The 15,064-nt window shown below is 38.3% G+C and overlaps 1 protein-coding gene across 1 annotated transcript; it reads left to right on the plus strand.

The window, feature by feature from the left end:
* The first annotated feature begins 1,810 nt into the window (after positions 1-1,810).
* LOC142235888 (uncharacterized) lies at positions 1,811-11,367 on the plus strand. The gene is made up of 4 exons (XM_075307139.1): positions 1,811-2,293; positions 2,441-3,592; positions 9,895-10,152; positions 10,330-11,367. The coding sequence occupies exons 1-4, from the start codon at positions 2,095-2,097 to the stop codon at positions 11,304-11,306; spliced, it is 2,586 nt and encodes an 861-aa protein (XP_075163254.1). The 5' UTR covers positions 1,811-2,094; the 3' UTR covers positions 11,307-11,367.
* Positions 11,368-15,064: the final 3,697 nt, after the last annotated feature.

Raw genomic sequence — 15,064 nt, forward strand, 5'->3', positions numbered from 1 at the left:
GAGGCTCCGCAAACCAAATCGGGGGATCGGTTTATATGGGGGCTATATATAATTATGGACCGATGTGGACCAATTTTTGCATGGTTGTTAGATACCATATACTAACACCCTGTACCAAATTTCAGCAAGATCGGATGAAATACGCTTCTGTTAGAGGCTCCACAAGCCAAATTTGGGGGTCCGTTTATATGGGGGCTATACGTAAAAGTGGACCGATATGGCCCATTTGCAACGCCATCCGACCTACATCAATAACAACTACTTGTGCCAAGTTTCAAGTCGATAGCTTGTTTCGTTCGGAAGTTAGCGTGATTTCAACAGACGGACGGACGGACATGCTCAGATCGACACAGAATTTCACCACGACCCAGAATATATATACTTTATGGGGTCTTAGAGCAATATTTCGATGTATTACAAACGGAATGACAAAGTTAACCCTATGGTGGAGGGTATAAAAATATTTAAAAACAAGTATATCCGGTCGTAGGGAGTCGCTCGGTGCTATGGTTAGTATGTCCGCGTGCCGCCTGCGATCAATCCCAATCTCAGGTTCGATGGTGGGTTACCCCTTTCAGTAATGCTGGTAACATTTCTGAGTGTATTCAAATTTTTCTAAGAGATTTTCACAGGTAAATATGGAATGCTTCCCGATTTCAGTGAAAAGAGAGAAATTTCTGCACTATGGTATGGCTATGCCAAAACATGGACATATGTTATACGGACCATTTTCGACACATTTATGGTCCAAAATACCCCCAGATTTCAGATTTCAGGCAGATCGGATTGTAAATACAGTTTCTAGACGTTTCCGGATATCGGTTTATAGGGTGGCTACCCCAAAACATGGACCGATACACCCCATTTTCGGCACACTTCTTTCTGGTCATAAAATACCTCTAGAATTCAAATTTCAGGCAAATCGGATAGTAAATACAGTTTCTACAAGCCCAAGAAGTAAAATCGGCAGATCGGTCTATATGGGGGCTATACCAAAGCATGGACATATACGAACCATTTTCGACACACCTCTTTATGGTTCCAAAATACCCCCAGATTTCCGATTTCAGGCAAATCGGATTGTAAATACAGTTTCTAAACGCCAAAGAAGTAAAATCGGGAGATCGGTCTATATGGGGGCTATACCAAAACATGAATCGATACACCTCATTTTCGACACACCAATTTGTGGTCCTAAAATACCTCTAGATTTTCAATTTCAGGCAAATCGAATAGAAAATACAGTTTCTAGAAGCCCAAGAATCAAATTCGGCCAATCAGTCTATATGGGGGATATACCAAAACATGGACCGATAGGCACTATTTTCAGCACACCTTTTGATGGTCCTAAAATACCTCTATATTTCTAATTTCAGGCAAATTGGATAAAAAATACGGTTTTTATAAGCTCAATCCCCCAAATCAGTAGGTCGGTTCAAATGGGGACTGTATCAAAACTTGGACCAATATAGCCCATCTTCAAACTTGACCTGGCTGCAAACAAAAAACGAATCTGTGACAAATTTCAGGACGATAGCGCCATTATTGAAGGCTGTAGCTTGATTACAACAGACAGACAGACGGACATGCTTATATCGTCTTAGAATTTCTCCCTGATCAAGAATATATATACTTTATATAGTCGGAAATCGATATTTCGATGTATTACAAATGGAATGACAAACTTATTATACTCCCATCAACATTCTATGGTGGTGGGTATAAAAATATGCCCTGGTAGAACTTTCGACCATATATAATACTTGTTGTTGCTGTTTTTTTGTTTTTCAATTCAAGACCACTGTGCGTTAGAGCTATCCAAAACCCTTCAATTGCTCTCACATTTGGAGTAAATAAAGCAAATTCAGTACACACATTCGCTTAGTATTTGGATTGACCGTACACACAAACACACGCCATAGCCAAGTGGCTTTGCCACTACTCAACCCGTTATCAATGACGAACATATGAATGTAGTGAGATAGCCTGCAAAATCAAATATTCAGAAATACTCGATGGCAACTCTTGTTCGGCGAAGAGCACACCGCTAAGCGAACGAATTACTCATGCTGAACATCATCATGTTCGTCTGGTATGATGATGTGTGCAAAGGCCAGCAAAGAGACTTTAGTTACCAATCGTACATCAAACAAAATGGACGCTAAGCGTCATTTAATTGAGGAAGTTCGTTCAAGACCAGTGTTATGGAATAATAAACATGAACATCACTATTCAAGACAAATAGTACAGGATACATGGCGTGAGGTGGCAACACTCCTTAACATAGATGATGGTAAGACTTGACTGGGCGTGGAATTCTACAAGCGAACACAAGTTTTCTAGGTCTTTTTTTTTTCGTTTTCCCATTCTCTTCTCATTCTATGGTATGGTCTCTTTATGCATGCCTGTGTTCGTTTTCTTTGACTACACTCATGAGCAGTTGAAGAGTGCAAGAATAAATGGAAAAATCTACGCGATACATTTCGTGCTATGGAACGTAGAACTCAACGTCGTCAAGGTAGAGATCCAGGATATGAAAGCCAATGGGCTTATTTCGAAGATTTGAACTTTTTAAACGGCGATGAGAACCGCAGAAAGAAGCGCATAACTGCAAACAATAGCGGAGGAGAAAATTCAAGAGATGCTTTTGAGAATTTGGAGAATAAGACTCAAGGTATTTACGATGAAATTAAAGCGGAGTCCAAAAGTCTAGGTGGCAACGATAACAGCGAAAAACCAAGGGAAAACAATGACGGAATGATAAGTCCGCAGGATAAGTGTTCAAATCAGAACTTATTTCAAAGAAATATCACGAGCCCAGAAGATCAGGGTGGTGATAATGAAAACATTTCGCCTATTCAGGATAATGGTCACTATGATGACTTGAGTGACCAAGAAATTGAGGATATGTTAATTGATGAATTTTTGGGTATTGCCAAGGCAACCAAAAAACGAGGTAGAAATAGCCAAGGCGCTAATAATATCATCAAAGTGGAACCTCCCAGCAGTGATAATGAACTCCGAGAATATGCTCAATATGATAATCACACTAAACAAGCTAATGATAATAAAACTAAAGACAATAATAATGGAAATTTCCATACTAAAGAAGATGACCATGAATTGATAACCATTAAAAATGAAAATAACGTAGAAAACGATGATATTGGTATTGAAGAATTTCAAAGTATACCCGCTCAAATTTCAGAGGAAAGCAATCCCACCCCAGACACCTCACACGGTATCATGCGAAAACAAATACCTAACAATTCAATTGCCAAACACTCTTGTCCAGAGAAGCATGTACATTTCCGGGAAGAAAATCAAATTCAAAAAGAACGATCCCCTACCAAGGTACTTACTACTTCAAATACCATCAGACATTCTTTAGATCCAAGATGTGGGGATCCAGATTTTGATTTCCTCGTTAGCTTTCTACCTTATATGAAAAAAATGAATGATTTTCAAAATTTACGATTTCGTTCTCGTATGTGTGATATGGTACTGAATACTTTTGATACTTTTTTAAATAAAAATCAGCCCAATTTACCGACGGAGAAGCCTTCTAATCAGCCGAAAAGACAGAAACTAAGATAAGTGTGTGTTTTATGTTATTTTCTAAATAAAATATGTTATATTTCTAAAAATCGAATTTTTTCATTTACCACCAAAAATGTTATGATCACAACAATAGCAATGTTTGATCAAAATAGTCAAAATAAATGTGTGAAAATAACCATAGCGGCAGGAGAAACATTTTTTCCACGACGACGAATATTTCCTTTATTAAATATTGAAGTTCAATAAAAGCATGTAATGGCTTTTTATACCCTCCACCATAGGATGGGGATATATTAACTTTGTCATTCCGTTTGTAACACATTGAAATATTGCTCTAAGATCCAATAAAGTATATATATTCTGGGTCATGGTGAAATTCTGAGTCGATCTGAGCATGTCCGTCCGTCCGTCTGTTGAAATCACGCTAACTTCCGAACGAAACAAGCTATCGACTTGAAACTTGGCACAAGTAGTTGTTATTGATGTAGGTCGGATGGTATAGCAAATGGGCCATATCGGTCCACTTTTACTTATAGCCCCCATATAAACGGACCCCCAAATTTGGCTTCCGATTGCTCTAAGAGAAGCAAATTTCATCCGATCCGGCTGAAATTTGGTACATGGGGTTAGTATATGGTCTCTAACAACCATGCAAAAATTGGTCCATATCGGTCCATAATTATATATAGCCCCCATATAAACCGATCCCCCGATTTGGCTTGCGGAGCCTCTAAGAGAAGCAAATTTCATCCGATCCGGCTGAAATTTGGTATATGGTCTCTAACAACCACGCAAAAATTGGTCCACATCGGTCCATAATTAAATATAGCCCTCATATAAACCGATCCCCCGATTTGGCTTGCGGAGCCTCTAAGAGAAGCATATTTCATCCGATCCGGCTGAAATTTGGTACATGGTGTTAGTATATGGTCTCTAACAACCACGCAGAAATTGGTCCACATCGGTCCATAATTATATATAGCCCCCATATAAACCGATCCCCCGATTTGGCTTGCGGAGCCTCTAAGAGAAGCAAATTTCATCCGATCTTGCTGAAATTTGGTACATGGTGTTAGTATTTGTTCTCTACTGACCATGCAAAAATTGGTTCACATCGGCCCATAATTATATATAGCCCCCATATAAGCCGATCCCCAGATTTGACCCTCGGAGCCTCTTAGAGACGCAAAATTCATCCGATCCGGCTGAAATTTGGTACATGGTGTTAGTATATGGTCTCTAACAACCACGCAAAAATTGGTCCACATTGGTCCATAATTATATATAGCCCTTATATAAACCGATCCCCAGATTTGGCTTGCGGAGCCTCTAAGAGAAGCAAATTTCATCCGATCCGGTTGAAATTTGGTATATGGTCTCCAACAAACATGCAAAAATTGGTCCATATCGATCCACTTTTACGTCTAGCCCTCATATAAACGGATCCCCAAATTTGGCTTGCGATTGCTCTAAGAGTAGCAAATTTCATCCGATCCGGCTGAAATTTGGTACATGGTGTTAGTATATGGTCTCTAACAACCATACAGAAATTGGTCCATATTGGTCCATAATTACATATAGCCCCCATATAAACCGATCCCCCGATTTGGCTTGCGGAGCCTCTAAGAGAACCAAATTTCATCCGATCCGGCTGAAATTTGGTACATGGTGTTAGTATATGGTCTCTAACAACCATGCAAAAATAGGTCCATATCGATCCACTTTTACGTCTAGCCCCCATATAAACGGATCCCCAAATTTGGCTTGCGATTGCTCTAAGAGTAGCAAATTTCATCCGATCCGGCTGAAATTTGGTACATGGTGTTAGTATATGGTCTCTAACAAACATGCAGAAATTGGTCCATATCGGTCCATAATTACATATAGCCCCCATATAAACCGATCCCCCGATTTGGCTTGCGGAGCCTCTAAGAGAACCAAATTTCATCCGATCCGGCTGAAATTTGGTACATGATGTTAGTATTTGTTCTCTAATGACCATGCAAAAATTGGTCCACATCGGCCCATAATTATATATAGCCCCCATATAAACCGATCCCTCGATTTGGCTTGCGGAGCCTCTAAGAGAAGCAAATTTGATCCGATCCGGCTGAAATTTGGTACATGGTGTTGGTATATGTTCTCTAACAACCATGCCAGAATTGGTCCATAATTATATGTAGCCCCCGTATAAATCGATCCCCAGATTTGTCCTCCGAACCTCTTGGAGGAGCTTAATTCATCCGATCCGGTTGAAATTTGGAACATGGTGTTAGAATGTGGTCTCTAACAAACACGCAAGAATTGCTCCATATCGGTCCATAATTATATATAGCCCCCATATAAACCGTTCCCCAGATTTGATCTCCGGAGCCGCTTGGAGGAGCAAAATTCATCCGATCCGGTTGAAATTTGCAACGTGGTGTTAGTATAAGGCCGCTAATAACCATGCCAAAATTAGTCCATATCGGTCTATAGTTATATATAGCCGATACTCAATCACACAAAAATTGGTCCATATCGGTTCATAATCATGGTTGCCACTCGAGCCAACAATAATCTACCAAAATTTTATTTTTATAGAAAACATTGTCAAAATTTTATTTCTATAGAAAATTTTGTCAAAATTTTATTTCTATAGAAAATTTTTTCCAAATTTTATTTCTATAGAAAACTTTTTCCAAATTTTATTTCTATAGAAAATTTTTTCCAAATTTTACTTCTATAGAAAATGTTGTCAAAATTTTATTTCTATAGAAACTTTAAACTTAATTATATACGTATTTAATCGGCCTTTTTTAGTTTAATATATACCACGTATGGACTATGTGGTTCACATTTAACATCGGCCCGTACAATTTAACCACCCTTTATTACGTTGTTAGGAAGTTTTAAGATACCTTGCCATCGGCAAGTGTTACCGCAACCCAAGTAATTCGATTGTGGATGACAGTCTTCAGTAGAAGTTTCTACGCAACCCATGGTGGAGGGTACATAAGCTTCGGCCTGGCCGAACTTACGGCCGTATATTCTTGTTATTTGTTGAGTTATTTCAAGAAAAAATAATTTCCAAAGGAGCAGGCAACAATATTGACTAGTGATGCGGTCAAAATTTGGTCAATATAAACTTGACGTATTTCTTTCAATTTTGCATTTAAAAAACCTGAACACCCTTCATTTTGAAGGTGTGTGTGTGTGTGTGTAGAATGTTGCTCCTATTTTGATTTTGGAATCCACTCTTCAGTTTTCAAAATGCCGTCCAAGCAAGAAGATATCAAAATTTTGCTCGCGCATCGCGAAAATCCGAGCTACTCGCACGCAAAGCTGGCAAAATCGCTAAAAGTTGCCAAATCAACCGTTACAAATGTAATTAAAGTGTTTGGGGAACGTTTGTCGACATCCAGGAAGTCTGGATCGGGGGGAAATCGAAAACCGGAAGCCGCTGAGACGACAAAGAGAGTTGCCGGTAGTTTCAAGCGAAACCCTAACCTCTCTCTCCGAGATGCCGCAAATAAGCTGGGTGTATCGTCTACAACCGTGCATCGAGCCAAAAAACGAGCCGGACTATCGACTTACAAGAAGGTAGTGACTCCAAATCGCGATGATAAACAAAATACGACGGCCAAAGCGCGATCCCGGAGGCTATACACGACGATGCTGTCGAAGTTTGATTGCGTGGTAATGGACGACGAAACCTACGTCAAAGCAGACTACAAGCAGCTTCCGGGACAGGAGTTTTATACGGCAAAAGGAAGGGGAAAGGTAGCAGATATTTTCAAGCACATAAAACTGTCAAAGTTCGCAAAGAAATATCTGGTTTGGCAAGCCATCTGTACCTGTGGCTTGAAAAGCAGCATTTTCATAGCTTCCGGGACTGTCAACCAAGAAAACTACGTGCAGGTGGTTCCCAAGGACAATTACCCTCCCAACACGCCAGAGCTCCGCCCAATTGAGAACTACTGGGCTATTGTCAAGCGGAACCTAAAGAAGACCAAAAAAACTGCTAAAGACGAGCAGAAGTTCAAGGCAAACTGGCTTTCTGTGGCGAAGACGGTGGACAAGATGGCTGTACAAAATCTGATGGCAGGTGTCAAGCGTGAGGCCCGGCAATTCGGATTTGGAAAAGCGAAAGCCTAACTGAATATTTTCCTGAGTTTTATACTAATTGAACTTGAACAAGTATATACAGCACTAAGTTCAGCCGGGCCGAATCTTAAATACCCACCACCATGAACCAAATATTATTGTTTCCTTTGAAATTTCAGGAGGCCTTGAGGACTTGAGGACACTTCCCGAAGATAAATTTAAAGATTTTACCTATGAGGACTATATCAGATTCTGGATTTTTAAGAACCATTTTTGTTTGAATTTTAGAGGAATCATTAACATCTCTTGTAAGTGTGCAAGAAAATTATAAAATAACGTTTTGATTTGAAATCTTAAATCTGTAGAAGTAAAATCTGGAAATTTTACATTGAGTTTCAAGAAATTTTCATGATCAGTGCACCTCCTACACCCTCAAGAATTGAAGTCGGTCTATATGGAAGCATTACCAAATGGGCCGGTAAAAACTTAATCCGATACACGTTTTTGTGAGCCTAAAATACCAGAATATTTACAATTTCAGGCAAATCAGATAAAAACCCAAGGAGTTAAATCGGGAGATCGTTCTTATGGGGGCTATACAAAAATATGGACCGATACTCACCATTTTCGGCACACCTCTTTATGACCCAAAAATACCTCTAGATTTCCAATTTCAGGCAAATAGGATAAGAACTTCGGATTCTAGAAGCCCAAGAATTAAAATCGGGAAATCGGTCTATATGGTGGATATACCAAAATATGGACCGATACTCACCATTTTCGGCACACCTCTTTATGGTCCTAAAATACCTCTAGATTTCCAATTTCAGGTAAATTGGATAAAAACTACGGTTTCTATAAGCCCAAGACCCCAAATCGAGAGGTCGTTTTATATGGGGACCATACCAAAACATGGACCGATACTCACAATTTTTGGCACACGTATTTGTGGTCCTACAATACCTCTAGATTTTCAATTTCAGGTAAATTGAATAAAAGCTGCGTTTTCTATAAGCCCAAGAAGTAAAATCGGGAGATCGGTCTATATGGGGGCTATACCAAAATATGGACCGATACTCACAATTTTCGGCACATGTATTTGTGGTCCTACAATACCTCTAGATTTTCAATTTCAGATAAATTGAATAAAAACTGCGGTTTCTATAAGCCCAAGAAGTAAAATCGGGAGATCGGTCTATATGGGGGCTATACCAAAACATGGACCGATACTCACCATTTTTGGCACACCTCTTTATGGTCATAAGATACCTCTAGATTTCAAATTTCAGGCAAATTGGATAAAAACTACGATTTCTATAAGCCCAAGACCCCAAATCGGGAGGTCGGTTTATATGGGGACTATATCAAAACCTAGACCGATATAGCCCATCTTTGAACTTCACCTGCCTGCAGATAAAAGACGAGTTTGTGCAAAATTTCAGCACGATTGCTTCATTATTGAAGACTGTAGCGTGATTATAACAGATGGACATCGTTAAATCTTCTTAGAATTTCTCCCTGATCAAGAATATATATACTTTATATAGTCGGAAATCGATATTTCGATGTGTTACAAACGGAATGACAAACTTATTATACCCCCGTCACCATTCTATGGTGGTGGGTATAAAAACGAACTATTCTCTTTCATTGATACGCTAAGAAGTTTCCGAACCGCCCTCGTATACAGCGCCATCATATGTAGAACTTCAATCAAATCGGATGAAAGTTGTGTCTTCACTATAGTCAAGAATCCTTATCTGGATATCGGTTTATATGGGGGGTTATATATAGCTAAAAGTGGTACTACTTCAAGCTAAAAGCTTGTTTCGGAAATTAGCGTGATTTCAACAGACGGACAACACTTGTTCGAACAACGATGGTGAATATATATAATAATTGATGGGGTCTGAAACCAATATTTCGATGTATCACAAACGAAGGACAATGTAGTATACACCCATCCTATGATGGAGGGTGCAAAACAGAATATGTTCTAAACTTCAGAACAATGGCTTGAATATTGCAGCCTTAATTAATTAATTAATTAATTAATTTTTTTTTGTTTTGTACTGTATCGATTTTTATTGTTTTGCTTTCTTCGTTTTGTGTGATAAACTCTGAATAATTTTTGAATTTGCAAATAATTGTATATCTGTTAAGTACCCTCTACGAATCTGCTATCTATTTCAAAAAATTACCACTATCCATAATCGGAACTTTGGCAACTCTAACCACATCAACCACTTACCGAGCGAAGAGAATGCATGGCGAAGTACACTCTATTATGTATCTTAGGCAAATGCCACTTCACAACGAGCATATACAACGAAGGCAACTTAGTAATCGTGGATATACCGAACAAAATGGATGTAAGGCGACGCTTGATACAAGAAGTCCGTAGAAGACCAGCTTTATGGCATAGGAAACATCAGCATCGTCACACAAGAGCAGTCGTACAAGAGGGTTGGCAAGAAGTGGCGCAAATTCTCAACATGAGCGTAGGTAAGTGAATGGGAAGGGAGTAAAAAAAAAACAAGAATTAATTGTATGTTGTTGTTGCTTTTATTTCTTATCATTGTATTCTCCTTGCCGAACGCTTGTAACGTGGTTGCTTACTATGTTGGCTTGTTTATATGTATGCTCTTGTCGATGTTTGTTATGACACTCGCCGCCCCATAGCTGTGTGCAAACGTAAATGGCGATGTATCCTCGATATACTTCGCTATGTACAGAAACGTGAGCAAAATGAACCGAGCTATGAGAGCTCTTGGCCCTATTATGATGACATGAGTTTTATAAGCGGCAAAGTAAGGACAAGGTCCAGATACAAACAAAGCGAAAACTTCGCTAGTGGATTGTCAGGAAACGACTCAGATGCAAGACAAGAGAAGCATTTTGAAATCATTAAAGTAGAAACTGCAGAAGTAAGTGGTGGTGGTGATAATAGAGACTTTGATAATGAACTTCTGACATTTGCCGATGATGAACCTTCGGTAGTTATTGAAAATAGCGATAGCGATGATGTTTATGTCATAAGCGATGCTGAAGAATTCATTGAGGACAATATCGATGACCTGCCTTTTGAAAAGTTTCTGGCAAATGAAACAAAATATTCGGCGAGGCAAAGAAGACATTCCAATAACCACAAAATTTCCCAAATAGAAAAAGCTGATCTACCCACGCACTATAAAACTCAGAATGATGATCCAGTAAGAGGTAAAAAATTGCCGAATAACCCAACTCAAGGACTAACGTCGAATCGTACTGCCAATTCAGATGCATTTACTTTCAGTCAAAGGCAGTCACATATGACCACTTCAAATACAAATTCACCTGCAAATTGTTCATCCAGTGAACGATTATCAAAGGTCACTTATCCTCCGGAATCCTTAGATGCTGATGGCGAATTCCTTATTAGTTTTCTTCCACAAATGAAGAAAATGAGCCATCTTCAAAATCTTCAATTCCGTTCCCGAATGAGCGATTTGGTGTTGGATATTTTTAAGACGAATAGACGAAATAATCCACCAGGGTTGCCATCGCAACGAAACCTCGATGTTACTAATGATTCGTGTATGCGTTACAGTCGCAGCAGCGGTAACCGAAATATGGTTATAAACGATGTTACCTCTACAACTGGGTTAGATATGAAGTAAGCTGTAGTTTAGTTATCTTGAAGTTTGAATTCAAATAAAATTATTTTACCGAATTAAAAAATCATACCGTATGTTCTTTATCGGAAAACTTTTAACTCAGGGAAAAAATAGACAAACATTTAAACTGGTAAATTTCTAGAATTATTAAACAATCGAATCGAACTATCCAACTAACAAAAAAAAATATGCCTGGAAGATTCTGTTGAATGAAGAAATCAAATTTTATAATTTGTTATAAAGTGTTTTATTCATATATCAAAGTTTGGCAATAAGAAACGGACGAAAACTTTCTCTTTTTTTCTTCTTCTTCTTATTTTAGAGGTATTAGCAGAGAGAATAAAAACACAAGAGGACGAAAATATCTCAACAACAAATGTCAACCGTATCACAGAAAAAATTTTCACGAAAATTTTTCCAATTAAAATCTTAATTTAAAAAATATTCAATTAAAAATTTAAGTGATTCAACAAATTTTTTAATAGAAATAAAAATCAATCACACAAATTAATAGTATCAATTAAATATTTAATTGGATCAATTAATTTTTTAATTGACTGTCAATTAATTTTTTAATTGATACTATCATTTCTGTGATTGAAGACATTTCAATTAAAAAATTAATTGGATCAATTAATTTCGTGATTGAATCAGAAAATTTTTTTTTTTGTGATAGGTGTAGCACAATGCCTGCAGCTTTGGTATTACCGACGTTGCGGTCGAAGCGCAACATTTTCGTTCTCTTGTGTTTTTATTCTCTCTGGTTTTAGTTTTTTGTTAAATGTTAATATCGCCACCGAAGACTAACGATGTTAATCGAAATATTGGAATAAATAAATTTTATAATTAATCAAAAATTGTTAAAGGCATTTTATTAAAAAAGGAGCCCAACCGAACGTGAGAAACACAAAGCGTCTATTCGAATGTTTGTGTTATGAACGTAATATGACACCAAGGCATAACATTCTAAATTCTTTACGAATCAAAAATAACACAGGTTCAAATCTCACTAGCGGCGAATTTTGTTATCAAATATTTTATTTTATTTATTTATTTATTTTTTTTTTTAATTACCTTAATTTGCCAAACTTCCTAAAAAGAACCAAACATCTCAAGTTCAAATGCCCGCTGGGTTGAAAATTTCCAATTTTATTGTTATACCCTCCACCATAAGATGGGGGTATATTAACTTTGTCATTCCGTTTGTAACACATCGAAATATTGCTCTAAAACCCCATAAAGTATATATATTCTGGGTCGTGGTGAAATTCTGAGTCGATCTGAGCATGTCCGTCCGACCGTCTGTTGAAATCACGCTAACTTCCGAACGAAACAAGCTATCGACTTGAAACTTGGCACAAGTAGTTGTTATTGGTGTAGGTCAGATGGTATGGCAAATGGGCAATATCGGTCCACTTTTACGTATAGCCCCCATATAAACGGACCCCCAAATTTGGCTTGCGGATCCTCTACGAGGAGCAAATTTCATCCGATCCGACTGAAATTTGGTACATGGTGTTAGTATACGGTCTCTAATAACCATGCAAAAATTGGTCTACATCGGTTCATAACTATATATAGCCCCCATATAAACCGTTCCCCCGATTTGGCTTGCGGAGCCTCTAAGAGAAGCAAATTTCATCCGATCTTGCTGAAATTTGGTACATGGTGTTAGTATATGGTATCTAATGACAATGCAAAAATTGGTACACATCGGTCCATAATTATATATAGCCCCCATATAAACCGTTCCCCCGATTTGGCTTGCGGAGCCTCTAAGAAGAAATTTGGTACATGGTGTTAGTATACGGTCTCTAACAACCATGCAAAAATTGGTCCACATCAGTTCATAATTATCGGTCCACTTTTACGTATAGCCCCCATATAAATGGACCCCAAATTTGGCTTGCGGATCCTGTAAGAGAAGCAAATTTCATCCGATCCGGCTGAAATTGGGTACATGGTGTTAGTATACGGTCTCTAGTAACCATGCAAAAATTGGTCTACATCGGATCATAACTATATATAGCCCCCATATAAACCGTTCCCCCGATTTGGCTTGCGGAGCCTCTAAGAGAAGCAAATTTCATCCGATCTTGCTGAAATTTGGTACATGGTGTTAGTATATGGTATCTAATGACCATGCAAAAATTGGTACACATCGGTCCATAATTATATATAGCCCCCATATAAACCGATCCCCCGATTTGGCTTGCGGAGCCTCTAGGTTAGGTTATGTGGCAGCCCGATGTATCAGGCTCGCTTAGACTATTCAGTCGATTGTGATACCACAGTGGTGAACTTCTCTCTTATCACTGAGTGCTGCCCGATTCCATGTTAAGCTCAATGACAAGGGACCTCCTTTTTATAGCCGAGTTCGAACGGCGTTCCACATTGCAGTGAAACCACTTAGAGAAGCTTTGAAACCCTCAGAAATGTCATCAGCATTACTGAGGTGGGATAATCCACCGCTGAAAAACTTTTTGGTGTTCGGTCGTAGCAGGAATCGAACCCACGACCTTGTGTATGCAAGGCGGGCATGCTAACCATTGCACCATGGTGGCTCTAAGAGAAAGAAGTTTCATCAATTCATTCATCTAACAACCATGCAAAAATCGGTCCACATCTGTCCATAATTATATATAACCTCCGAAGCCTCTTGGAAGACCAAAATTCATCTCATTCAGTTGAAATTTGGTACGTGGTGTTAATATATGACCTCAAACACCCATGCAAAAATTGGTCTAAATCGATCCATAATTATATATAGTCCCCATATAAACCGATCCCGAGATTTGACCTCCGGTGCCTTTTGGAGAAGCAAAATTCATCCAATCTGGTTGAAATTTGGTACGTTGTGATAATATATGATATTTAACAACCATGCCAAAAGTGGTCCATATCAGTCCATAATCATATATAGCCGCCATATAAACCGATCCCGAGATTTGGTTTTGGAGCCTCTTGGAGGAGCAAATTTCATCCGAGTCAGTTGAAATTTGGTATATTATGCTGGCCGTTAACAACCATGCCTAACTAGGTCCATATCGGTCTATAGTTATATATAGCCCTCAGTTAAATCGATCCCCAATCACACAAAAATTGGTCCATATCAAGTTCATAATTGTATATAGCCCCCATATAAGCGACCCCCATATTTCAAGTCTGGGTCTCTACGCATCGTGCAAAAGTCCATATCGATTCGTAATTATTTGTAGACTAACCTATACATACTTTTTGTTTGTCTAGTATATACCACGTATGGACTAACTCACAATTTAAAAACGATTTTAAGAAGTTTTAAGATACCACAACCCAAGTAATTCGATTGTGGATGAGAGTCTTTCGTAGAAGTTTCTACGAAAGCCTTGGTGGAGGGTACATAAGATTCGGCCTGGCCGAACTTACGGTCGTATATGTTACTTGTTTTTTTTTTTTTTTTTAATTTTTTATCCAAGTTTTTTATATCCAAAATTTAGTTTTTCACTTAAACCGACCAAAAAGAACTGTTTTTGGTTAGGTAAAGTGGCAGTTCGATTTATTTTCAGGTTCACTTAGACTATTCAGTCCATTGTGAGAAATACAATTATGCAAAATTGAAATAAACGCCATCCAAACCATATATTGGAATACATCGACAAAAAGTTGCCGCAAATAAAATCACTAATACTGTTATCTAATATTGGCAACCCTAATTCGCCATACCGAGGGTTGAGTAATCGGGTAGTTTGGGTGTGTGTGTGTGTTTGGTTTGTTTCAAC

The sequence above is a fragment of the Haematobia irritans genome, chromosome 4 (assembly GCF_050003625.1).
Source record: "Haematobia irritans isolate KBUSLIRL chromosome 4, ASM5000362v1, whole genome shotgun sequence".
NCBI classification, from domain to species: domain Eukaryota; kingdom Metazoa; phylum Arthropoda; class Insecta; order Diptera; family Muscidae; genus Haematobia; species Haematobia irritans.

Excerpts from the sequence above, each read along its gene's own strand:
- LOC142235888 (XM_075307139.1), top strand. The coding sequence starts at position 2,095 with ATGATGATGTGTGCAAAGGCCAGCAAAGAGACTTTAGTTACCAATCGT. Across the intron at positions 3,593-9,894 it reads GCCGAAAAGACAGAAACTAA|TTACCGAGCGAAGAGAATGC; the intron begins GATAAGTGTGTG and ends CACATCAACCAC. Across the intron at positions 10,153-10,329 it reads AATTCTCAACATGAGCGTAG|CTGTGTGCAAACGTAAATGG; the intron begins GTAAGTGAATGG and ends GCCGCCCCATAG.